A 26,291-nucleotide genomic window follows, 5' to 3' on the forward strand; every position below is an offset into this window, starting at 1 on the left:
GGAGGCAGAGCGGAGCGCGGGCGAATGGAGGCGCCGCCGTCGTCCCTGCCCTCTGCTGGCCACCCGGCAGGCTGCACGCCCTGAGGGAGCGAGTCGTTCACAGGCCTCGCCGAGGCTACTTCGTGGAGGGCCGCGCCTTTCTGCTTATTCTCCTCCGCCCAAGGGCGAGGCTCTCAGCCGGGAAGCTACAGCTGGGCCAGGAGCCGCCCTATCATGGGATAGGCGTGAGCTGGCTCTTTGGGGGACGTGAGACGGACGTAACGGGCAGCAAGGTTATGTGCCTCAGGCGCCCAAATGTCTTGGTTGCGTGCCGTCTTAGAGCACGTCGAACAAGCCCCTGTGGCTCACAGGCAACGGATTTCTTGTTCGTAGTTGAGGGAAGTAGTAGGGCGAAGACAGGAGTATGTCTGCCTTAGGTACACTCATAATCTATAAAGTCCCACAGGAGCAACTGAAGGCGGAGGTAACGCGGCAGCCCCGCCCCACCCCACCCCTCCCCAAAGTGGCAGGTGATGTTGATGGTCCAAGGAATATGTTGCAGATGCTTATTCAGAAATGTCCCACTTGGGTTTCAGTTTTGTAAATAAGCCTGCAAAAGTTACTGGCCTGGGGTGGGGGAAAGTGCTAGCCTCCTAAAAGGCTTGAAGCCTGAATTTCCATGCTTCTGTAGGCCTTTACCTCTTAGAAGGCTAAGTAGCCTACCAAGTGGATGGGTGGAGTAGGAATGGAAAGTTCTGTCATCCCACCACCAATCTCTTGAATGACAGGTATTCATTATTATGGAATGTGGTTCAGTAATTTTAACCATCCTGTCATGCACTAATTGTAATTAAATAGTGTTAATTTATATATTTACTATTCTTTCAGTGTAGGCATATACCAAGATTGACGATTCTAACTACTAATGAAATGGCAATAGCCTTATGACACTCTAGAGAGAGAAAACTGAGGCTGAATGTAGTTCTCTAGGTCCGTCTCTGCCCTCTCCCCATGGCAGTGACCCATGCAATGCCTTTCTTCCTTTATGAGTGTTAAGGGCTCAGTGGAAAATATGCCTACATTAACTTTGCATGAACAGATGCATTGCCTTCTTTGCAAACCAGTTCCTGGCTAGCAACAAGTCTGGTTAGTAGCATTGTCCCAACAAAGCCCATTAGCCACATGCATGCCTGTCAGTTGCTTATCAGTTTGTTTCTACAGAAACTGTCAGGGAGCAAAAATAAGTACTTAGTGGGTTTATTTATGACCCGTCACAAATTGTGGAGTCCTTGTGTGGCATGATCAAGAGACAATCCTATATATGGAGGTAGTATGGGATTATGGTGTGGTAGTTATGGTGGGTTAATTAACATGGAATTCTATACATAAAATGGTGGTAGGCAGTGAGTATTTAAAAAAGGAAATTTTAAAGGCACAGTTACAAACAATTCCAACAAGGAGAAAAGATAGAAGACAACAGAGGAAACCAATGTGGCTCCACAAAAAGCTTAGAGATGACCTGAAAACAAAAAGGGATGCATATAGGAAGTAGAAGGAAGGCCAGGCTACAAAAGAAGAGTACAGACAAGTGGTGCAGAAGTGCCGAAATGTCATCAGGAAGGCTAAAGCTGTGAATGAACTGAGATTAGCGAGGGATGCTAAAAGCAATAAAAAGGCTTTCTTCAGATACGTGAGTAGTAAAAGACAGAGGAAAGAAATGGTGGTTCAACTGCTTAATGAGGATGGCAAATTGATAACAGATGACAAAGAAAAGGCTGAAGTGCTCAATTCCTACTTTGCCTCAGTCTTCTCTCAAAAGCGGGTCTATGACCCCCCTGGAAAAAGTGAAGCAGAAGTTGAGGGGGCAGGATTACAGTTTGAGATTGATAAACAAATGGTCAAAGAACACCTAATTTCCTTGAATGAGTTCAAATCTCCAGGGCCCAATGAACTGCATCCTAGAGTAATGAAGGAGCTAGCGGAAGAACTCTCAGAACCTTTGTCTATTATCTTTGCAAAATCATGGAAGACGGGTGAGGTGCCGGACGACTGGAGGAGAGCTAACGTTGTCCCTATCTCAAAAAGGGCAAAAAGGAGGAACCTGGGAACTACAGACCAGTCAGTCTGACATCCATCCCTGGGAAAATTCTGGAGCAGATTATAAAGAAGTCAATCTGTAAACACCTTGAAATCAATGCGGTGATCACTAGAAGCCAACATGGATTTGTAAAGAACAAGTCCTGTCAGACAAATTTGATCTCATTTTTTGATAAGGTAACCTCCCTTGTGGACTGTGGGAACGCTGTGGACGTCATATATCTTGACTTCAGCAAAGCTTTTGACAAAGTACCACATGACATTCTGATTAACAAACTAGCTAAAAGTGGGCTAGATGGAACAACTATTAGGTGGATTCACAGTTGGCTACAGAATCGGACTCAAAGAGTACTTATCATTGGAACCTTCTCAAACTGGGGAGAGGCAACGAGTGGGGTACCGCAGGGCTCAGTCCTGGGCCCAGTGCTCTTCAACGTTGTTATTAATGATTTGGACGAGGAGGTGCAGGGAACGCTGATCAAATTTGCAGATGACACAAAATTGGGTGGGATAGCTAATACCCTGGAAGACAGAAACAAACTTCAAAGTGATCTTGATAGGCTGGAGTGCTGGGCTGAAAACAACAGGATGAAATTTAATAGGGATAAATGCCAAGTTCTACATTTGGGAAATAGAAACCAAAGGCACAGTTACAAGATGGGGGATACTTGGCTCAGCAACACTACAAACGAGAAGGATCTTGGAATTGTTGTAGATTGCAAGCTGAATATGAGCCAACTGCGATATGGCTGCAAGAAAGGCAAATGCTATTTTGGGCTGCATTAATTGAAGTAGAGCTTCCAAATTACGTGAGGTACTGGTTCCTCTCTATTCGGCCCTGGTTAGGCCTCATCTAGAGTATTGCGTCCAGTTCTGGGCTCCACAATTCAAGAAGGATGCAGACAAGCTGGAGCGTGTTCAGAGGAGGGCAACCAGGATGATCAGGGGTCTGGAAACAAAGCCCTATGAAGAGAGACTGAAAGAACTGGGCATGTTTAGCCTGGAGAAGAGAAGATTGAGGGGAGACATGATAGCACTCTTCAAATACTTAAACACTAGAGGCCTTCAAGAGGCAGCTGGACAAGCATCTGTCGGGGATGCTTTAGGGTGGATTCCTGCATTGAGCAGGGGGTTGGACTCGATGGCCTTGTAGGCCCCTTCCAACTCTGCTATTCTATGATTCTATGAATCTCATTTTTCCCTGCCATTACCTTTGTCTCCCATCTCTTATCTTGCTCCCTTTAAGTTTCTTTTACCAACTGTCATTTTTAGAATTCTGCTGCTTGAAGCTTCTGCACATTATGTTGCCATAGTGTCCTTGCTGATAGTCAACACAGAGTAACAATTTATATTTTTGGTAGATGACCCTTTTCTGACTGTTAATGGCTGCAGACCATTATAATGAGCTCCATCACACCAGTGGTTTAACGTACTCTCGCCACATCTTGTACCTGGTATTGCAGCGCGAGACTCACATGATGTCATTGCTTTCCTGCACCCCTCTCACTTCTTTTCCTCCATTTTGCATATTATTTTGGTGCAGGGAAAGTCTGGATTATTTTCCCCAAGCGGATTTAATGCACCCTTAAGCCTCCATGTATTGCTTTTTCCTTTGTTGGGGGCATGTGCTTTAAATGGAGTCCTGCTGACCAAAGGGGAAGGCGGGGCGCTTCCATTGAATTGACTTTTTACTGCTCCAAACCCACCCTCATTGCCCACAGAAACAGCTACACATTATCAAAGTAAAGGAAAACAGATCTTCCACAAATGCAAATAGGTGGAATTTCGCATTGCTGGAGTATCAGAATGGCTTGAGATTTTTTTTTTAAAAAAATCCTAAAAATCAAGACATGAACGGATCTGATTCAAACTTGGCATGCCTAAAGCCCTACTTAAGAGCTCTCAGGGTCCCAAGTGTCATCTCTTTATCTTTAAAAATGAGAGAGCTGTAAGCATTGCGGTTAATTCCAATAGGAGCTCCAGTGAGTGAGGAGGGAAGGCTGCCACTTGATCAACCACAAGAACCAATGAACTGGAGGGGGAAGGAGAAGGGGCGGGGCAGGCTCAATAGCAGTGGGAGAGCAAACAAGTGAAAGGAGAATTCACTGGTATAGCGATGATCATGTAAGGGAGGAACTTGCTGCGCTTATGAAACGGAGGCAAACCATGGGGGAAATAGGTGAGATAGAGCTAAATGTCGTAATATAGCCTGTGTGAAATCTGCCTTCTTGCTTTCTTATAAACACACACCTTACTTTGCCCACTGCAACTCTTTTCAATACCTTCCTATTGATGCAAAATGCCTTTTTTTGTGTGCTGGAAAGTAATCTACCTAACAGTTTAGGTGCATTTACTTTTATTGACAAGCTGTCAGGTTTTGTGTCAGTCTCTTTAACTACTTTGATTAAGATTTAGATTAATGTTATATAGAAGATAGAGGGTATTCTCTGTGGAGCAGAATTAGATCAGTTTTAACCCAGGGTCTCATTAGAGGATCTAAAAAAAAGTAATGTTTTTATTTTTTAATTTCATTTATTTGATTTATATTTTGCTTGATAGGCAAAGCTGTCTTGGCAGCTCACAAAAATTACAATCCAAAAGTATAACATAACAAAATATATTAAAAATACATGTGAAATGTAAAAATAATTGAAAACAGTTAAAAAACAGATACAATAAGAAGTATGTTTCTATTTCAGTAGTTTTTCCTCACCACCACTTTTAATGTCAGAGCTAGTATGTTGCAAATTTGCAGTTAATGTTGATTGCAGTCAAGAGATGCATGAAATGTTAGTTCCATGAGCGTGAGTTTTTCCATTTAATACTTACAATAATTCCTGTGAGGTAGGCTAGGCTGAATGTGATTGTGTACAAGGTCACTCAGTAAGTTGCATGGCTGTGCAGGGATTCAAACAAATAAGAATCTCCCTGATACACTTGTAAGTGTCCTACCCTATTACCCTTTAATCAACAGGCTCTCAGGAAACTGAAATCTCCCTTTGCTTTCTGATGAAGCCCACCTGATGACATTGTTTTTTCAGCTCCAGTTCAATACTTTTCTCTTTTCCCAGGGATTTAGCAGCATGTGATGAGATTTTAATCGATCCTGGATCTGTTTTTTAGGTTTGGCTGATTGCACAAAAGTTGTTTTTGAATGTATATGTTATCTTTGTGTATATTGTCTGTTTTTATGTTTTTAAATTTGTATATCGGTTTTAATGCTTTAATCTTTTGTAAACTGCCCAGAGAGCTTCAGTTATGGGGCGGTATAGAAACGATAATAATAATAATAATAATAATAATAATAATAATAATAATAATAATAATTGGTCTGGAGCACCTATTACCAACTTCAATTTGTGCACTAACTATACCCGTTAATAGATGTGCACTGGCAGCTTCATGGTTAGATTACTGTAATGGGCTCTATGTGGAGCTACCTCGCACATGGTTCAGAAGCTGCAACAAGTGCAGAATGCAGCAGCTAAGATGCTCAGTGGAACACCCAGCTTAAAGAACTGCACTGGCTGCCTATTAGCTACAGAGCCATGTTCAAGGTTTTGTTGTTGATGTTCAAAGCCCTAAACAACTTTCAACCAGGAAACCTGGCAGACCATCTTCCCCTATATACACCAAGTTGAGACCTTCTGAGCAGGCCTTGATTGTCTCCCAGCTACAGAATATCCTCAAGTAATGGCATGTAAGTGAGCCTTCTTGGTAGTGACACCTACCCTCTGGAGCACTCTATGTGAGGTTCAAGAGGTGAAAGATGTGGCGACCTTTAGATACCTCTTGAAGATGCACCTCTGCTCAGGCTTTCCCTGATATGTACTTGCACTGCTGCTGTTTACTGTTTCTGTAATGTTTTTAATTTTTTATTATATTATATTGGCTTTTATATTGTATTTTATATAATTTTGGGTAGGCAGTGAGTGCTATATTAGTAGTTTAAATAAATAAACAAATAAATAAATGTTGCTTACTGTGGGAAAAGAGTGCTGGACAAGCCTTTGGTCTGATCGAGCATGACTTTCCTTATGTCCTACTGAGTGGCTGCTATTGAACCGCTTTTCAAATGGCTTTAGCAAGCCTAATACTATATCAAGTATCTTTGAAGCCACAAATAGTTTACAGAATGCAATTACAGGTTCTAACCATCTGCTCTGAATTATCTATGTTTCATAAGAAAAGAATATAGGGTATTAAATGCCAAGCTCCAAAAAACATTACAACACTGTCTATTTCTGGAAGTGTAAGTGATGAAAATGGATGAAAAAAAGTATTAATAGGTCTTAATTTGACAGTGCTGATAATAGTATTTAGTAAGCTAGCTTTCAGTTAAGTTAGTAAGATATCACTGATTCATAATACAAGACTATTTTCCTCTTGTTTCTTTTTTGTTTGTCTCCTTTCAGTGGGGCTGCTGTTTTAGTAATTTAAGGAAAAGTAACTTCCCCCCCTTTAATTTAACATCACTTAATTCTAAAGCTTTCTTTTGTTTTAAGGCTGTAATCCTTAACACACTTACTAGAACAGGCTTCCTGCAGGTGTTTTTGACTATAAATCTTATCATCCCTGAGCAGTAGCCATTCTGGTTGGGGCTGATTGGAGTTGTAATCAGAAACATCTGGAGAGACTCAGATTGGGGAAGGCTATGATCTGCATTCAGGATTGAGATTTTGCTTCAAGTGTAAAAGCCACTGATTGATGGGTTTCTTGGTATTAGTCTGAAGGTGTAACTGGAATGAACTTTACCAAGATGGAGAGTAATCTACCAGTGAGCTTTCATGGAGACATACTATACCAACATCCTGGTGGAGATTTTGCAGAGGTCATAGGCTCAGTGAAATAACTTGTAGAGAAAGATGTGTACATAGTAGTAATCAGGAACGTACTGGTGAAGAGCCTACCAGAGATTTGGAAAGCGTTTCCAACAAAAATATAAAGAGGAAAGTCTTCTCCAACGCACAGTAGACACATAAAAGACACTGACATACGGTAACCCTTTGTGAAGAAGAAGAAAGTCCATTTTCAGTAAAACTGCAAAGTAAGGGGCAGCAGTTCCCCCTCCATTGGTGTACAGGAAAGAACTGTTTTATAGTCAGTAAATGTTTGCATTGTCAGTTGGACATGGAATATATGTAAATTCAGGTCCAAGATGAGATTCCTTCTGTTTTTATCCCCTTTAGATTCAAATTGACAGTCAATGGTAACAGATGGGACATCTAGAACAGATTTTGGTAAACTTTACTGAGCAACATAAAAAGTTAGAAAACAATACATTCAATAAGAATTCTAACCAATCATCATAATTATCTTCAAAGGTATCATTATACTCTGGTTTGAGTCCAGAGTCACAGAGTAGACCCACTTAAATCAATGGGACTTTAGTTAGTCATCACTAACTTAAAGTCACATTGATTTCAAGGGGTTTTCCTTGTCTATGACTAAGCTGAATCCAACCCAGTATATTGATAATAAATTCTAGATAATGGCTTGTCAATTTTATTGGGTTGGGGTTGAAAGACTGTAGTAACAGGAAAGTATCCACCCTGCAGGAATACTACCATGTATGTACAAGCATCATGGGAAATAGTGGATGCACCCTTTCAACTCTCATATGCAGAGAGGCCCTGAATCCATTCATCCTTTATTTCATCCTGTATCTAATAGTTGCCCAATCAACAAGTAACATAATATTTGATGCTTCTGTATATTATAATTCAGAAATGATTAATACTGTAAGTAAAATATTAGATGGATAGATTCCCTTATTTAATTTCATGATACTAGTAGCCTTGATTGATTAGAGAACTGCATTTTTAATATCTGGGATTTTAAAACAAATACTGGTTTTGGAATCTTCCCACTTCATATTCAGAGATATTGGAACAACAGTAAGAAGATAAGAACCCAAGAAAAGCCATGCTAGAACAGACCAAGGGTCCATCTAGTCTAGCATTCTGTTCAGACATTGGCCAACCAGCTATTGAGGGGAAACACACAAACAGGACATGAGTGCAAAAAAAATCCCAGCACTTCACTTAATCCACTTGTCTTATCTGTTAACTTTGTATCTTGTCTCACAACTCACATTAAAAGAAAAGTTTGCTTAACATCCAAATAGAGTTTAATCATCACTACTTCCTAGAGAGGAAATGATTGAGAATTGGAGAGAACAAGGGAAAGCAGGACCAGGAGACTTCAGCAGAGATAGGGAATCTGTGACATCCAGATGTTGGACTGAGCTGATAGGAGGTAGAAACAAACAACATCTGAAGTACCCCTACTGGAGTGTGGGCCTTGGCAGGTGCTGCTGACCTCTGACATCAGCCAACAATTTGTTGGCTGGGGTGATATGGGGTCCCTTCTTTCCTGATATGTTGTAAGGGCAGAAAATGAAACATGCATTCGCAACCACTGGAGTTGACTGGAATTTTTTTGCATGTAGCAGCAGTTTGCTCACATGATTTTCTATCTTGGTTTGTAGCTAGGTTTGTCAGATGTCTCATTGACCACAGACTTTCATTTTCATTATGTAAACTACTTCTCTTGAAAACCATTGCATTTGTCAGGTGAAAATGTTGTGTTTGCTTTGTTATAGTTACTTCATGCATGACTTTTGATGTCCCAACAATCAGGTAATGACCATGCATGAAATGAATTCACCTTAATGACAGGACTGAAATGATTAGACTAATGAGTTGGTTCCGGTGATAAACCCAATAGCTGCCACCTTCTGCCACCTTGACTTTACTCTCCCCTTTTCTCTATTTTCATCCCACCAATTCAAATAATTGGGTTGTTAGAGAATAGTTAACCTAAAAACTCTAGAAAATTTTCAACACACAATTTCAGCTATAAAGGTAAGCACCTTTTAAAATCATTAATTACCCTTTGGAAATAATTCAGCAAAAACTACTTCTTACACAACGTTTTAAATACATAGTGGGCTGTATCCAAAGATGCCTTTCCCCATGCAGAAGCTGTCATCTGCTTGTGGTGGTTGAACAGTGCACAGCAAACGTGAAACTAAACAGACAGGTTGCTTACCTGTAACTGTAGTTCTTCGAGTGGTCATCTGTGCAGTCACACATTATGGGCTCTGCGCCTGCGTGGGGCCAGCTCTGGAATTTCCCTAGCTGAAAACATTTTTTGGGCGGGAAACCCTCCCCCACCGTCTACTGAGCATGCTCGGGATTTCCCGCCCTATCTCCTCAGTTCTTGAAAACAGCCTAAACAGTCTCACTGAGGTAAACCACTACGTAATAATGTATGACACCATAATGGGGACGTTGGGAGGGTTGTGTGACTGCACAGATGACCACTCGAAGAACTACAGTTACAGGTAAGCAACCTGACTTTCTTCTTCGTGGTCTCTGTGCATCACACATTATGAGCGAATAACAAGCTGACTTACCGGAGGAGGGTGGTGTCAGACGAGGTGAGTTGATCAAAATATTGCCGACAATACGGCACGCCCAAAAGCACAGTCCTGACGTGCACGAATGTCCAAACGATAACAGCTGGCAAACATCAGAGGTGTTGACCAGGTACAAAGGTCTGGTATGGCAATCCCTCTTTCAAATGCCGTAGAAGTAGCGACCCCTCTCGTGGAATGGGAACGCACTCTACCCTCCAAAGGAAGGCCAGCAAGGTCATAGGCTAACTTAATAGTCTGTACAACCTAGCCTGATATTCTTTGTGAAGAAACCTGAAGACCTTTTTGCTTGCCACCATAACAAACAAAAAGTTGTTGGGATCTCCAAAAAAGAGCTGTTCTGGATTGATAGAAGGCGAGGGCACATCTAACGTCCAGTGTGTGAAGGGTTGATTCTAGAGAAGAAGTCGGCAAAGGAAAAAAAACTTGGGAGGGTGATATCCTGGCTAAGGTGGAACAATGAAACAACCTTTGGAAGGAAGGCCAGATCTGGTCTAAGGACCACCTTGTCAGCGTGGAAAACTGTATGGAGGGTCTATGCGAAGTGCAGCTAATTCTGATGAGCGTCTAGCAGACGTAATGGCAACCAGGAATGCAACTTTAAAAGTTAATAAATGGAGGTCTGTGGTTGCCAAGGGTTCAAAAGGCTTGCCCGACAGCACCTTGAGCACCACGGAAAGGCTCCATTGAGGAACGAAGGAACGTACGGGAGGAATGGTATTCTTCATTCCCTTCATAAAAAAATTAACGGTTGAGTGAAGACAGAGCAACCTTGAATCCATTGGTGTGAAGCAGAAATTGCTGCTAAATGTACTCTAAGTGACAAAAACTTAAGGCCTTTTTTAAAAAGTGAATAGAGAGTGGAGATGGGTGCTGAAATGGGGTTCTCGTTCCTTGCTAAGACAAAGGATGAGAAAGACTCCCACTTGGTAGCGTATGATTTCCTAGTTGCTGGCTTTCTAGCTGCTAGTATTCCGACGGTGGTTGTCGAAACCGAGGGTAGTGCTGTCTCTTATAATAGTAGTCTTGGTCCCTACGATATCTCCAGTCATCCCAGTAATGTGGATGATACGGAGGGGGTGACCAGTCAGCATAGTAGTCGTGCCCTCTAATCGGTGAACGGGAGTGATCGCCGTATCTTGGTGAAAAGGAACGTCAGTGTTTAGAAATCTCCGACGCGATCAAAGTCGGAGAAAGATTACGAGCGTCGTTACGGAGACATTGTTCGGTATCGATGGTCCCTGTTGTCAATTGGAGGGTGCGATCCCTCATGGTACTGAGGAGAGGAAAGCCCTTGTTGAGAAAGAGGCTGTACAGGGAACTCTGAAACATTTTCTAGAGAAGAATCTCTAAATTCCCCTTCCGAGATGGATGCCCTAATGGGCAATTCCTCCACCGGTACCGTAACTATTTGAAAGGGGGACAGTACCGGAGAGTCCATTGCTGTCTCATGCCGTAGAGATGGTGTTGTCAGCGTCAACATCGGTGGTGAGGTTGGTGTTGTTCACCTCGGTATTGAGGGAGACTTCGGTAGCGAAGGCCTTGGTATCGGACTCTTCAGTACCGATGAAGACGGATGTGATGGCTTCTTTTTGATGTGCTTCGTCTTAATTTTGCTCTTTTTCTTGAGTTGCTCGTCTCCTCCGTTATGCTCCCTAGCTCTCTTAGAAAGTTTCTTCGCCACCTTAATGGAGGAACTGAGAGCTGGAGCAGGTGGATCTGACAGGGCTTAACTCCGTGTAGGAGGAGGCTAGGGTAACGACTCAATTTTCTTTGGAGAAAAAGAAACTTGAGCCGGTCTCAGAGTATCTACTGCCGCCAGCGCCCTTTCCCAGAGAATCGCCCTAAGGCGATCTGAGCGGTTTTTCCTGGCTTGCCTTGAGAACCTTAGGCAAAAGGCACAGGATTCCACCACATGTGTTTCTCCCAAACACAATAGGCACAACGAATGTCCGTTCGTGGCGGAGATTTTCTGTCCACAAGTAGTGCACTTCTTGAATAGTGCTCTTAGTGCCATAGGCACCTACTAAAAACTAACAATACTAAATATATATATATATATATATATATATATATATATATATATATATATATATTAGAGAAGCTAGAAAACTGGAGAAGAAGAAAAGACAGAAAAGAGAGAAAAAATGTAAGTTTTCAGCAAAGGTAAGTAGCTAACTAACCAGGAGTCCACACAAAGAGCTGTTGACCCACAGGCGGTTTACAAGAACTGAGGAGTTAGGGTGGGAAATCCCGAGCATGCTCAGTAGACGGTGGGGGAGGGTTTCTCGTCCAAAAAATGTTTTCAGCTAGGGAAGTTCTGGAGCTGGCCCCGCGCAGGCGCAGAGCCCATAATGTGTGATGCACAGAGACCACGAAGAAGAATCAAAGGTTCTTTCACAAAAGCTTGTGCAAGCATGAGAACTGCTACTGAACCGATTTATTCTTGCAGAACAGTGCTAGTTGCTATATTCCTTCCACTCATGGTTCTTTGGTCTAACACAGTATTTGTTAAAGAGGCAGAAAAGTAATGATCCAGAATTAAATTAGTTTAAGTAATAAATGTTTAATCAAAGAATTTTACATATTATTAACAGCATTCATTTGGCCAAACATCTACATGGTTGTAATATCCTACTGTATATAAAGTGGGAATGTATCAAGTATAGACTATGAAAGTGCAAATAGCATTTTCAAGATTAGAGTATTTTTTTTTACATTATAAAATTAATTGGTTTACAAAATAGGCTTGCCAAACTTTCATTTTGAATTGTAAATTCAATTACTGGGGTGGTCTTAAATTTTAAATAAGTACCAAGAAAATACAAATTTAATATGCTAAATTTCATGCTCAGAATAAAGTTAACACAGAAACAATGGAATATACTGCACAATCTAAACCAAGTTACAGAAAAACCAGAACCCACAAACTTCACTATCATCACAGAGAGCACTCGTACATATCTTCTCTTAGCTTTGCAAGACATCTTAATGCAATACACAAAATCTGCATGAAAATCATCCTATTTGGAAATTATAAATCAAGGAAGCAGTATGTGTATTTCAAATTAATGTATAAGACCAATTAATGAGGACAGAACCTTCAAGTCCTATTTTAGGTTAAGAGGGTTTGATACCAGTCAGTTGTTTAAATAGAGTTTTCCAAGGCTTGAAAAAGGGAGTTCAACACCAATATTTTTGGGATAGGGCAATTAGAAGCTAAGCTAGAAAATGTAATGGATCTACAGAATACGGTAATAGAGCAGCAAACTATTCCTTCTAAAGAAACTTCCAGAAGAAACATTTGTGTTTTTTAAATTTTGGAGTAAATAATTAATATGTTGTTATTTAATATTATGAGCCACAGGGACTGCAAGATTCCAACAGTAATCTTTAAATGAAAGAGTTAACACTTTTTCTTGTAACTTATGGTAATCAATATACATACAACCTTATTTGCCATCATAATACTTTACTATATACAGTCAGTAGCGAGAAACCTTTATAACAAACATCAGATGATCTCTCATATTGTCAAACATAAAAATGGAGCATTTCACTTATTTTGCTTGTGTTATCCTAGGCTTTGATTAAATGCAAGCAAAATAGTAATTTAAACAATTTCTTCTAGGTAAAATTACAAACTGCATCACTGTAACTTACAATGAGATTTTGATGCTTTTAAGCCAATCTCAACAAGAATTTTCTTCACAGTAGGACACCACTAGGGAAGTTATTTTTCTTCTTCTTTATACATGAAACAGCAACCACACACCAAACGAATATTGTGCAATTGAAAGAATACACAGTAGTGTTTTGCTATTTATATAAAATCTCTGAACACTTAGGGTACAATACTTCCTGGACAGGCACAGTGTCTGCCTACAGAGGGATCTGCACACGGTTCTAAAGCAGCCTTCCATATGTGTTGGACTACAATTCCCATGCTGGCCAGGGATGATGAGAGTTCTAATCCTACACACCTGGAGAGTACCACGTTGGGAAAGGCTGTTCTAAAGAGTCCTATTTCTCCTCTCTCTCAAAGTGTGTGCATGGCAGAACGCCACCCAATATGTGTGCACTTCCCTGTTCTTGTTCCTCCCTCTCTGCCCAATCAAGTTATGGAAGTTGGAACTCACAGAACTTCACTCAATGGAGGCACACACAGACCTTTCACACATGCTGGAGGTGGGGAACAGAAAGGGAAAAAATGAGACTCAGTTGAGCTCTATAGAGATCCTTCTGTGTGTAAGGCACTGCACCTGCATGGGGAAGAATTGTACCCTATGCAATTATTTACTGGAAAGGCAAGGCCATGAGTGGTTTTTATGGAGGTTTTTGCAATTCATAGCATAGTAAACTCCAGAACAGAGAACTATTACTCATTTAACTGTGGCAACTATCTATTTGGGTTAGGCAAAGGCACAGTAACATGTTGCATGTAATATGTATTATTAACCCTTATGGGAATGCCTCTAACTTAAGGAAATTTCAAATGTCTTTATTTTATAAAATGTTACTGTTAAAACCAACTGCACTACTAGTGCATAGAATGCATTGTTAATTATGAAAAACAAAGAACTATGATTGCACTTCCATTAAAGTGTATTTTTAATACAGCATACTTGCTGCTAATCAACTGTCTAAAATAACTGTTCTTAACAGTAGAATTAGGCTTAATTAACTTAAGGTACAGGTTCTGTTAATGCAGTCACCATGGCAATAAATGCCAGTTAAATTTGAAAAAGCAGTTCTTTCAAGTGGTCTTTCCATCACTAAGAATTATGGTTTAGTTTTACAAGAGCAATACTGCATACTTTTTCTGCTGAAGTTGGTTTGCTATTCACAGTTTGGCACATTTGTACTGTAAATAGACATAAAGACATGAAAAAGTTCATTTTAATTAGAAAATAATTTTCTCTCTGTGGGTTCTGAAGCAGTACTAAAGAGAAGTATTATATACCTCAATTTACTCTGCTAGTTAGATATTAGTTGGGGAAATAATATGGAAAAGCAAGGTATAAAAAATACTACTAAATCTTGTTTGTTAAAAGACAATTCAAATAGGGGAGAAACGGAAAAAATGATTTCTTAGGATCAATAATGCAAATGAGTCTCAGTAAGCCTTTAATCCATACTTTCAAGTTAAGGATCACCAGCCTAAGGCTAAATAGATGCTGCATTGTATTAGGAATGTGGAGTACAAGCTATTCCTCTCCCTTCAAAGCAAGCAAGACATTTACTGTCAAATGTAATGGAAACTCCCTGAAAGGTTCAGATAGTCATCATATAGAACTTCAAGGGAATTCCTATTCATTCCATCTCTCCAACACTTGTAAACAACCGAGCTCTGCTTACGTGGACCAAAGTCTCTAGAATATTTACTCCACATAGTGTACCGCTGGCAACTGCCCAGCCATTTTGGCTCCATAATCAATTCCTGTATTCAAACTTTTTGTGATCACACCAAATGTACATGTTCAGTCCATTCAGTTGCTGTTGGAGGTGTTTGATTTGAAACATCTCCTGAAGCATCAGCTTGACTGTCTGCCTCCCCAGTAGAGTCCCCACTTTGTGGCATTGCTTCTCCTGTAATCATGTCCCCAGCAGAAGCACTCTCTTCTGTTTGGGTGCCTCTGCCTTCGTTTTTGAGTGCATCCTCAAAAAGTGCATGTTCCTCCACAGGTTCCTGTCTTACGTCAGGGAGATGCTGTTGCTCCACTGAACCATCTTCAGTACTGGGTTGCTGTGAATTGTCATCTGTTTCTGTAGTTGCTGAAGGAATGAGTGCAATACTCTGAGGATTCATATCATGAAACCAGGCCATTATGTTTCCAAGGAGATTTTCATTTATATTGGGGTCTTGGCTACTTGAATCAGCTTCACTAGATGTTGAATACAAGCCACTTCTTGCATCACTGAAGGTATGAGAACTAAGGTGATCAGCTGAAAAGGGATCACTGTCTGCACTTAGTTTCATCAGACTATCACCAAGTTCTAAAAGTTCAGAGCTACTAAGAGCAGCTCTTGGATTATCTATATTTATGGGACCAGAGTCCAACCTTGTAGGCAAAGAAGTACCTATTGCTCCTAAGGAAGCTTCATTAGTCAGAAAGTCTCTAGTTTCTTCATCGATAACCAAGCCAGATTCTTGCAATGATAGCTGAATAGCAAGCAGAATGTTTGGATCATCTTCATCCAAGGAACTCAGAGCCTATGAGAGATACTTCAATTAAGAAATGCTCTCTATATATATGATAGCAAATTTTATGAAGTTGCCTCCAAGTTCATTTTCAATACAAGTTGAGTTTATATTGCTTATACATTCATGAGAATACATTTTTATAATGCTTAATTATGGCTAATACTCTAGTTGTAAGATTGAAATCCAAAGTACGCTAACTTGGAGGTGATTCATACAAATTAAAGGGATCTACTTCCAATTAAACCTGTTTGGAAGTGAGGTGTTAAAACCATTAACTCTCAGCAGCCATAGCCAACTGACAAAGATAGAAGGCAGACATATACAAGGCAAAGAAGAAAGCAACAAAGGAATATACCTGCAGAGAATCTTGGTTTTCAGAGTGACTAACAGGAGTATAGTCATGAAGAGAAGAACTGTGAAGGATACTCATGGAAGCTGAACTCACCATGGAATTGCCATGTCTTCTGTTACTGCCAGCTTCTTGGGTATCTGCACAAAAAACAAGGGGGGAAAGGAAGTAAATAAACATTTAAAAACCAATATAAAATATGTTCTTATTTTATTGAGAAAATGTGTTTCTTCCACCCTTTTTAAGTGCACAGTTTTTTAACTTCCCTCATCTGAGTCCAAATTCTGTCATGTGGCAATGGACACACACACTGAAAGGAAATGAGAACAGCCATCATATGCCATTAAATGCCTAGGAGTAGAGGAAAGAATTAACCTGGTGCCAAAAAAGATGGTACCAGATGGTACCAGGTGGACATCACCAGGTGATGGTACCACAATTGAGGCCACCATCAAAAAGGCCCTGACCCTTGTTGTCGTCTGCAGAAGTGCTTGGAGGAGGACCTCAGATATTGACTGCAGATGTTGATTCTCACATGTATCATTAACTATCTGAATAACCCAACATCTTGTCTGCAGCTTAAGATTCATGTTTTGCATTTGTGGGAGAATATATCTCTCTCTCTCTCCCACAAATGCAATATATATATATATATATATATATATATATATATATATATATAGTCAAAGTTTCACAAATTTTAATGCGTGAACTGGCATCGCATAACTCCAAACGAACTAGAGAACTTTACAAGGCATCGTGGTAATAACATATTATAGTAGCACCTCACAGAACAATTGTCTGGAGAAAGGCAATATTAGTTGCATAAAAAAACATAGGAAAAAGTTTATATATTTAGAGGCACATTCCCAGTGATACCATAACATATTAAAAAATGGTCTACAGACAGACACATTCATTAAGGTGGTATCATGTGAACTAGGGCCTTTAGGAGAGAGTAGCAGGGCATTTTGTGAAAAAGAAAAGCCTATCTTTTAAAATACGGTTCACAATGACAGAATGTAGCTTGTTTTTCTGATGTTGACCTTTGAATACATGTCATGATTTCAAACTTTTTTTTTAAACTACATATATTCAGTAGTTTAGAGCAGTAGCTCTTGGAAAGGAGAACATTTTCTGTACAGACAGTATTTTATTTCACAAATTTGTGAATAGAAAATATTACTAATTAGAACAGAATAAAAATAAAATAAAAGTGGCCAAAGTTCAGTGGCAGAGCACATTTTTAGCCTACAGAAATCCCCATGTTCAATCCCTGATATCTACATTAAAAAAAAGAGGGGGGGCAAGTAACAGGTGATGTGAGTGGCCTCAGCCTGGAAATCTTCTGCAAGTCACAGTAGACAACACTGCACTAGATGGGAAATAATGTGGTATAACCTGGTATCAGGCACTTTCCTAGAATCCCAACACAGCATGCCAATACTCCAGCTGAGTGCGTGCAACAGAAGTAGAGAAAGACCTCCTCAAAGTAATGAGCAAAGAACACGACCTCTATAGAAGTGGAAAAGAACAGCATCTCTCCAGGCCTTCTGCATACTATGAAAGAGGGAAACCTCCCCATATGCCTTATACTCTCTTCTTTCCCAGAACACAAGAAATGTCTACAATGCACATTTTCTAAGGCTACACATAGGCATTTATAACAAGTGAAAAAATGCCAAAAATTACAGAATTTTTTGATTGAAAAGGGATATATATCTCCACTGAATTTCTCTTTAAAACAAGGTAGCTAGCTTGTTTTAAAGGAGGGGAAAACCTCACCTAGTGTGCTCTCACTAGGGTCATCGGGGTCTGGAGCATTACTAAGCAGACTGTGCATGTCTCCACGTCGGCGTTGTCTGTGCCTCCTCCGATACTGAAATTCAGCATATTCCTGCATAAACCAAACGTTACAAAATACAGGGGAGCATGCAATAATATTTTTGGGGCATAACAAACAGCACATTTAAAGAAAAAAAAGAGTGCTTGTGATTTTATGCATTATAAAATCACTTGTTTCCATAAAAAGTAGCAGCCTACATCATGCAAGCTTTTAAAAATAAAAAAATACAGATTACAGTTACTAAACTACTAAATTAATGCTTTCTATAAAGCTGCTGCTGCTGTGTGATTGCTTGTAATCTTAGTACAATGATTTCAAGGCCTAATTACCTTATCTAAAATATATTACAATGCAATCCTATACATGTCTACTTAGAAGTAAGCCCCATTGAGTTTATTACTGGGAGATAAACGGATTTAGGATTGTAGGCTAATTTATGTATATTTTAGAATCATAGAATAGTAGAGTTGGAAGGGGCCTATAAGGCCATCGAGTCCAACCCCCTGCTCAATGCAGGAATCCACCCTAAAGCATACCTGACAGATGGTTGTCCAGAGCCCACAACCTCCCTAGGTAACTGGTTCCATTGTCGTACTGCTCTAACAGGAAGTTTTTCCTGATGTCTAGCCAGAATCTCGCTTCCTGTAAATTGAGCCCATTATTCCGTGTCCTGCACTCTGGGATGATCGAGAAGAGATCCTGGCCCTCCTCTGTGTGACAACCTTTCAAGTATTTGAAGAGTGCTATCATGTCTCCCCTCAATCTTCTCTTCTGATATATTTTTGCATTTGTCATAATGAGGCTATCTAGTAAGTTCTCAAACAAAAACATTGACAATTTTAGCACTATTTAAAAAGTTAAGGATGTGTTTCCTTTTGATATGGGTTAAAAGGTCTATGGCAACATTTATGTTCTGTGGTATATCTTTTTAGGTACAAAAGCACTTCAATATTTGTAATAGGAAAACGAAGTAATTCAGTTTTTTCAGAGGTTTCAAGTACTAGCACCCAAGGGTATTTTTAACGACAGTATTGCACATGGTTTTTTTCTAAAAAAAATTTTTTAAAAAAGACCGCAGAACTAGTATAAATGCAGCATTGGGCTTAACGGTTAGATCAAAGAAGTCCTTCCCCAGCTATGGAAGTTTACTAAATCAGGGCTCTGCACAGGTGCAGAGCCCCTGGAGGTCAGGCAGGCACCAACACTACGCTGCTTCAGGTGCCCCCTGAAAACATCTCTGTTTCGAGAAGCCTTTTCCCCAACTGACTAGCCACTGTTTCTTCTGGCTCCTTTGTTTTTAAATAGAATAATTTTAATTTGCTTGTTTAATCTTCTTTCTTTTACTGTTTATATCTATGTTCACCGCTCTGGAATCTGTGTTAGATAATTGAGCAGTATATAAATGTTGTAAATAAATAAATAAACATGTGATGCACAGAGATCACAAGGAAGAATCAGACATAATGTAACATTGCTTGGGATGTTATTTGCTAATAGATGGGAGACAAGGCACTATTTCTAGTTTCTTGTATTTAGCTTTTCTTTCTATCTATTTAATTGAAAAGTTCTTTGATTTTAACATTCATGTATAAGTTTTAAATATCAACCAAAGCATTTTTATTTTTTAAAAAAGCCCACATCTATTTTGTTTGGATATTTTTTGCATGATAACATAATCTAGTATGTATTAACTTTAATTTTGCATTGCAAAACTAAACTGCAAACAAAATTGCTTGGTGGATTTTTTTGTAAAAACAGTATCAAGAAAAAAGTCTTGCACCAATCCAAATATTTACATTTCTTTTTCACATGTTGCTATTTAATATTTGGTTGTCCAAAGTATCTGCAAGGCATCTGCAAGTATCGTACTTTGCTAAATTATAAGACTCCGTTTATTTTCATAGTATGCTCATTGTCATTTATTACTGCTAAACAAAAGGTTTAACTGTTTTCCTGCCCTGTCCATTCTGTAATGTGAACATTATCTGGGATATAAAAGGCTGTAAAATTACCAAAAAGAAAGGGAGAACTTTTATGGTTTCTCTAGAAAGCTCAATAAAATGTCAACTCTGTGTACTGTTTCTGTTAAAAAGAAAAAAAAGGCATGTTCGTTATTAGAATTTATTAGAAAAGAGAACAGTGAATATTACAATGCTGTTATATAAAGTTATAGTGTGTCCACATTTTGAATACTTAGCACAATCCTGGCGACCAGAACTTTAAAAGCATCTCTTTAAGAATTAGTGTAAGGCTTATTACTTGAGATCTATTCAATTGATTTTGCTCATTTTTGTTTTAAATGGATCTTGAGCAGTGTAGATATGCAGAAAAGTTTGAAAGTTCAAAAAAGTTCAAAGCTTGATCTTTCACAGCAAGTAATTTTTTCCATGTCAAACAGGCAAGGCAGCTTCTCACCCTAGTGAGACGACAGCCAGCCCTGCTCGACCAGTGTGGCACGAATGCAGACCCCGGGTATAGCTATGTGGTTAGGCTGTTGCTGCCAGTGGGGAGGAGGAAGGGGACAGAGGTGACTAATCAGGGTACATGAGGGAGGGGATGTGGCCACAACATATGCAAATTTCAGAGGGGCATTCACTTTGTATGAGCCACATTTGCATTATTCATGAGCCCCTCTGTAGCGAGGGGACTGAAGGGCAAAAGAGTGGGAAAAGAGTAGAACTACTAGCACCCATGGTGACCTGGGCTTTTCACTAGTATCAAAGAATGAGAGAAGGTACAAAACTGGAGAGCTAAAATTATCAGAGCATATTATTTAAGAAAAAAAATCTTAAGCTTTTGGGGGATGTGAAATTTTTTAAAAAATGTAAAACTACGAACAGTATGGAAAGAATGAATAAACAAATGCTTCTCTCTTTCAAAGTTCAAAAATGAAGACTGCAGTTCTAAACACATTTGGAATTGTGCTATGGAACACAATGGGACTTACTTGCAAATAGATATGCACAGGATTGCACTGTTAGTCACCTAGTGACCAAAGGACAAAAGGTGTTTTTTTTCCAAACACAAGACACAGTCAGTGTAATAAAATCCACTGTTACAAGATGGTGTCATAGCCAATAAGAGACAAGCCTTTTTAAAAAGGATTGAACAAACATATAGGGTATAGTTCTATCAGTAGTTATTAACACTGAGAGTTAAGAATAATATATCCATTTTTAGAGGTAGTATACCTGATTACTGGATGCTGATGGTATAGCTCACATGAACTGTTTGACCATTGATCAAGACTGCAGGTTTTGACAAATCTTTTGTCTGGTGCTGTCAGTAATCACATCTTTTTCCTCCCTAATGCTTTTGAGTTTAACTGAACCCTGACCTAATTTGCATAAAGTAGTCAATTTCACAAACTAGCATGACATTGCTTGTCATAAAAAAAGGCAGAGTATCAAATAAAAATGCTTCACACCTCTCATAACACTAACATAGCAGTGCAGACCTAAAATAATGTACACTTTTTGTATGTAAGCACATGTTACTCACCCCTTTATAATAATTACAATGGATTATAAATTTCCAATGATTTGGAACAAAGCATTATACAAAGAACTGGGAAAAAGCAAGCCAGCCAATTTGCCTATAAGAAGCAAACTATATTCTTGCAAGCACAGTGCTACCCAGCAACAATAGAAAAGGAAATATACAGAAATGCATAGATTTTATACAATGTAGGGGCAGGGAGAAGTGTCCCTTAATAGTGCCTATCCCTTTAAGACACAAACAACAAATCCAAAAGGACATACTGAAGCACGAACTTCCTCTTTATCATTCCCTAGTGCATCAAATGCTACTTTTGTATTGCAAGATAACCTCATTTTATTTTCTATGGTTGCAGTTTACAATTGCATTTGCTTTCTTTTTGATCCTTCCTTCCTGTGCGTACCTGATAGATTAGGCTGGGAAATTGGGCTGTTCCACTTGCATGGCTGAGGTTTCCTTGCCTATCCTCTTCCTAGCCTTTCTTCAACCCTTACAAGAGCTGTGTTACCCTGGAATAGTATAGTCATCACCTGCCTACAAATGATGGCACTATTTGTGTTGCAAAGTTACAAACGTACACAACTCTGCAAACATATACAACTCAATAATAAACAAACTTAAGAAAAAAGAAGACCTTTGAAGATCACACACCAGCTATGGAAAACCTGTCTTAACCTACTGCTTTTGATACTAGTGGTATGGGTAGAGGCTGCAAAAGAGACAAAATGCAAAAGAAGTAGCCTGTCCTGGTTAATCTGGCTATACTGATTTCTCTCCTTCATGTACAGTTGATGACGTTGTTGATAAACTGCCTGTGCAACATTACATGTACTAACCACACTTAGTTAGATTTGAATTTCATTGAAATGGAAGACACATAAATGCATACAACTAACTGGGAATAAGGTTATAGCTAATGAAAGAGAAGCACTGTACCTATATCAGAGCAATGCAACATAGCTGAAAGCTGGTTGCTGGCCTTGATTCAGGAGCCAGCTCAAATGGAGGAACAGGATTTGTTGTAGTAGTGCTGGCAAGGATCCCCTGCCTGTGACAACCTTATGAATGACTTTCCTTCTCTGATAATAAGGAGCACATACAAAGCTTTACTTGCAAAAGATGGAGCAGATGCTACCTTAGCTAAGACAATTGTCATTGTTTTCCCTGCCACAGCTAAAGCTGGGCAGGAGGACGAGGGTTCCAGGCAGTGAGCCCTCTGGGGGTAGCGATTCATCTTTCACATCCCTGCCATAAACTATAAAACTTAAAATATATTTCCTTCTATTGTAAAGCAGCAAAACTGGAATGCTCGTCCAGACCTTGCAAACTTTGGAACAGTTTGCAACAACATTAGGAAGCTATTCATGCAAAGTCAAATTCTGTCATCATTTCCATAATATGCAAAAAGTACGTAATTAAAGTGACAAAAATTACCTCAGGGGATGCAAATCCTAAATATTCCCAATCCCATGTTCCACCAGCAAAGCTATAAATTAAACAGACTTTGTTATTAGAGAACAGAATAAATTATGAACAGCTCCCCCCCCCCATCAAACAAATTGAGAACAAAAATAATTTACTACTTAAATGTTAGTTATTAATGTGCCAATTTTTCTAGTCTTAAGGTCATGGAGAACTACATTTTAATGGAATTGCCAGTCTAATTATTTAAATAGGACCTAATGTGGATTCATAAACACTTCATAATAAAGCAGATAACAGATGGACTGTAGATGGACTTGGATGTTTATGCCCATGAACTGACATATTTTAATACAGTTTTTGAATTAAAGACAACAAAAATGCTGTTCTATATTGCCTTACACTTTTATGCATTGGAAAATGAATAGTTGAACTGGCTCAGAGAAACATGTTTGAAGAAAGTAACAAATTATGTCTAATGTTTTGGATTTAACTTCTGTTGCTATTGTTACATAAATTGTATCACATTTCCTCAGTCAGCTCTCCAGGACAATGATGTGATATCATATTTTCATTAACCTTTATGTCCTTCCCTCACAGCTTCCTTTGGGACCAAACTCTGGAATATCTAGCATTCTATTCTATCCCAAACTCCAGAGGGCATCAACATGCAGCTCTTCTCTGCTGGGTACTTCTGTAATACCACACAAGCAAGCAGATGCATTAAACATTTGTTAATTTAAATTCCATTAGTTTTAAAGAAGCAGCCTTGCACTCACATCTCTTGCAGGCTGGCACATGTGTAAACCTTTCCCATATTACAATTTTGGCCAAAAGCAAAGGTGACTTAAAAACTGTAAAGTAGAAAGTAGTGAAACCAAAATCGTAGATTAAAAAAAAAATGAATTCTGCAAAGCAAACATACCAGGCTATCTGCTTTATTTCTCTATGCAAAAGTTTGTAAGGAAGGCTTACCAAGCTTGGTGGCTATAAAGTGAACCTCTTTGGGCGTGCAAACCTCTGTTATGATCAGGTTACCTGCGCCTTGGAGCTTCTGGAGAATCTGCAGGTGCAACACCCCGGGCCACAGAGGCCAAGAACTCCTGCCTCTTCTGCTGCACAAGGCAGGCTGCACGGATAATTTTATGACGAGGTGTACGAAGGTAAGGCCTGTTCACTTTCTGAGCAAGGTCCTCTGTAACCATTTCAAGGTCTGTCTATAACAAACAAACAAAAAACGCTCATGTCAGCTCTTCACAGGATGAGAAACAGAATAATATTCAGCACCCAAAATAATATCCTACAAAAAAAGAGCCTTTCGTCACCTGCAGTTGCCTTAAGTTTTATTTCTTCCTGGTGTTTGTTGTTGTGAGAATGTTTGCTGTTGCTGTTTTTTATTGTGTTTTTACTGCTTTTATTACCACACTGGTTTTTATTATGTGTGCTGTTTTTGTACTCTGCCTTTGGAGGGCTCCTGCCCTGAAAGGTGGCCAATAAATATTTGAAAGAAATAAGGTAAATACCAATAATGCGGGTAGATAAAAATGCATGGATGCTTGGGTGTCACTAACCAGCTTTACCATGCTTTGCCTTGGGAAACTCAAGTGCTTTCAAAAGGAAAACACACCCATTTTTATCAGACATAAGACCATAAGAAGTGTCCTGATGCTGGAACAGACCAAGGGTCCATCTAGTCCAGCACTCTGTTTACACAGTGGCCAACCAGCCATTGGCCAGGGAACAACACAGCAGGACATGGTGCAACAGCACCCTCACACCCATGTTCCCCAGCAACTGGTGCACACAGACTTACTGCCTCGGATACTGGAGATAGCACACAACCATCAGGGATTGATCGCCTTCTCCTCCAGGAATTTATCCCACCCCCTTTTAAAGCCATCCAAATTGGTGGCCATCATTACATCTTGTGGTAGTGAGTTCCATGTTTTAGTAGCTGTAATAAAAAGGGAGTTACTTTAAGAGCATATTAAAATGTTTAATAAGCATCTATAAATAGTGAATTTCAAGTGTTCAGAGCACTTCAAATACATTCTTAGAGCCAGTGCAGACGTACTAATGCTGTCATGAACTAGAATGAAGGGATTGGGAGTAAGCCATGGGATCAAAAGAACATAAAATAGCCATGCTGGATCAGACAAAAGGGCTATTTAGTCCAGGATTTGGTTTCCACAGTGGCCAACCAGATGCCCATGAGAAGCCTACAAATGGGACATGAGTGCAATAGCACCCTCCTAGTCATGTTCCCCTGCGACTGGCATATAGAGGCATACTGGCTCTGACATTGGAGGTAATCTATGCTCATTATGACTAGTAGCCATTAATATCCTTAGACTAGTTGAATTTGTTTCACCTGCTTTTAAAGCTGTCCAAGTTGGATGGCATCACTACATCTTGTGGTAGCAAATCCCACAGTTTTAACTTTGCTCCCAGCCCCTCCCCTGTCATGCACACATTTCCCTTCACCATGGTTAGGTAATACATCTAACATGAACCATGGTTCAACACAAATCTGGTCAAGATCTGAAGCTAAATTTACACACTCCAAGCGCTGAGTCCTGATTAACCTCAGAAAGAATGCACATCTCACTATGGCAGCAGAACACTGTTGGGCACTTAGGATGGATGACAACACCACAACAGCACACTAAAGGCACAATCCATTTGAGTTAAGTGCTTTTAAGAATCTTTTATTTGCATGGGAGGGTTTAGTCTGTGCTTAAATCTCTCTCATTGAAGTCAATGTGATTTGTGTGTACTTATCTTTGCCTGGAGTGTGTCCTAAGAATGTAAACCTAGGGAAAATAACTTGGACTTAAGTATCACTAAATTGCAGTAGAAAGCACCACTGGGGCATCCTTTACCTGCATAAGTTCAAATATTTCTTTCTTTGTGCTTTTCGGTTCTAGAAAGAACCCGTATGGGTAAGAACACTTCAGAATGCGTCGGGTTTTGAGGAGTTCTTGTACCGCATCTTCAATGAACGTAGTATCTGGGCAACCGCCTTCCGCTGCAAAAGAAGTTCAGGCATTGCAAATAGTGTTTTGTTTACCACCTGCTGATGTGATGACTTTTTCAACAGCAGCAGGATTTCTTCTAAACCAAATATAAAATATTAAGTTTGTGTAAAATTAAGAGCTGTTTCTCAAATAAATCTTAATCTAGACATCAAATAGGAATAGCTCTATAAATAGGTTCACTATTTGACTGCATTCAGATTTCTCAATTCACAAAACTGCAGTGACACCAAATCACACTAAAGCCCCACTGAAATCAATGGGACATAAATTAGTCACAACTAAGTTGCCCTACTGATTTCAAAGAAACTTAAGCATAACTTACTGGTAATATAAGTGGAAAAAGTAATATGATACCTACACACGTGAAATCTTAATTTCTTACATACATTAGCGAGTCAAGATAGATATTTACTACT

At 39.5% G+C, this 26,291-nt stretch overlaps 1 protein-coding gene across 5 annotated transcripts in view; it reads right to left on the reverse strand.

Annotated features, from left to right (window-relative positions):
* Positions 1–12,063: 12,063 nt before the first annotated feature.
* ANKIB1 (ankyrin repeat and IBR domain containing 1) overlaps positions 12,064–26,291 on the reverse strand; it is a 79,507-nt gene continuing 65,279 nt past the window's right edge. For 3 of the 5 annotated variants that reach the window (XM_063126943.1, XM_063126953.1, XM_063126981.1), the window contains 6 exons: positions 25,720–25,865; positions 23,876–24,054; positions 22,850–22,901; positions 17,857–17,968; positions 16,078–16,211; positions 12,064–15,731 (listed from right to left, as the gene is read on the reverse strand). In XM_063126943.1, coding sequence (XP_062983013.1) covers positions 14,979–15,731; positions 16,078–16,211; positions 17,857–17,968; positions 22,850–22,901; positions 23,876–24,054; positions 25,720–25,865 — 1,376 coding nt within the window. In that variant the 3' untranslated portion in view covers positions 12,064–14,978. The remainder of the gene's footprint in view (positions 15,732–16,077; positions 16,212–17,856; positions 17,969–22,849; positions 22,902–23,875; positions 24,055–25,719; positions 25,866–26,291) is intronic. The other 2 variants (XM_063126963.1, XM_063126972.1) reach the window with 2 other exon arrangements.

This window comes from Elgaria multicarinata, chromosome 1 (genome assembly GCF_023053635.1).
Source record: "Elgaria multicarinata webbii isolate HBS135686 ecotype San Diego chromosome 1, rElgMul1.1.pri, whole genome shotgun sequence".
Classification (NCBI taxonomy): Eukaryota; Metazoa; Chordata; class Lepidosauria; order Squamata; family Anguidae; genus Elgaria; species Elgaria multicarinata.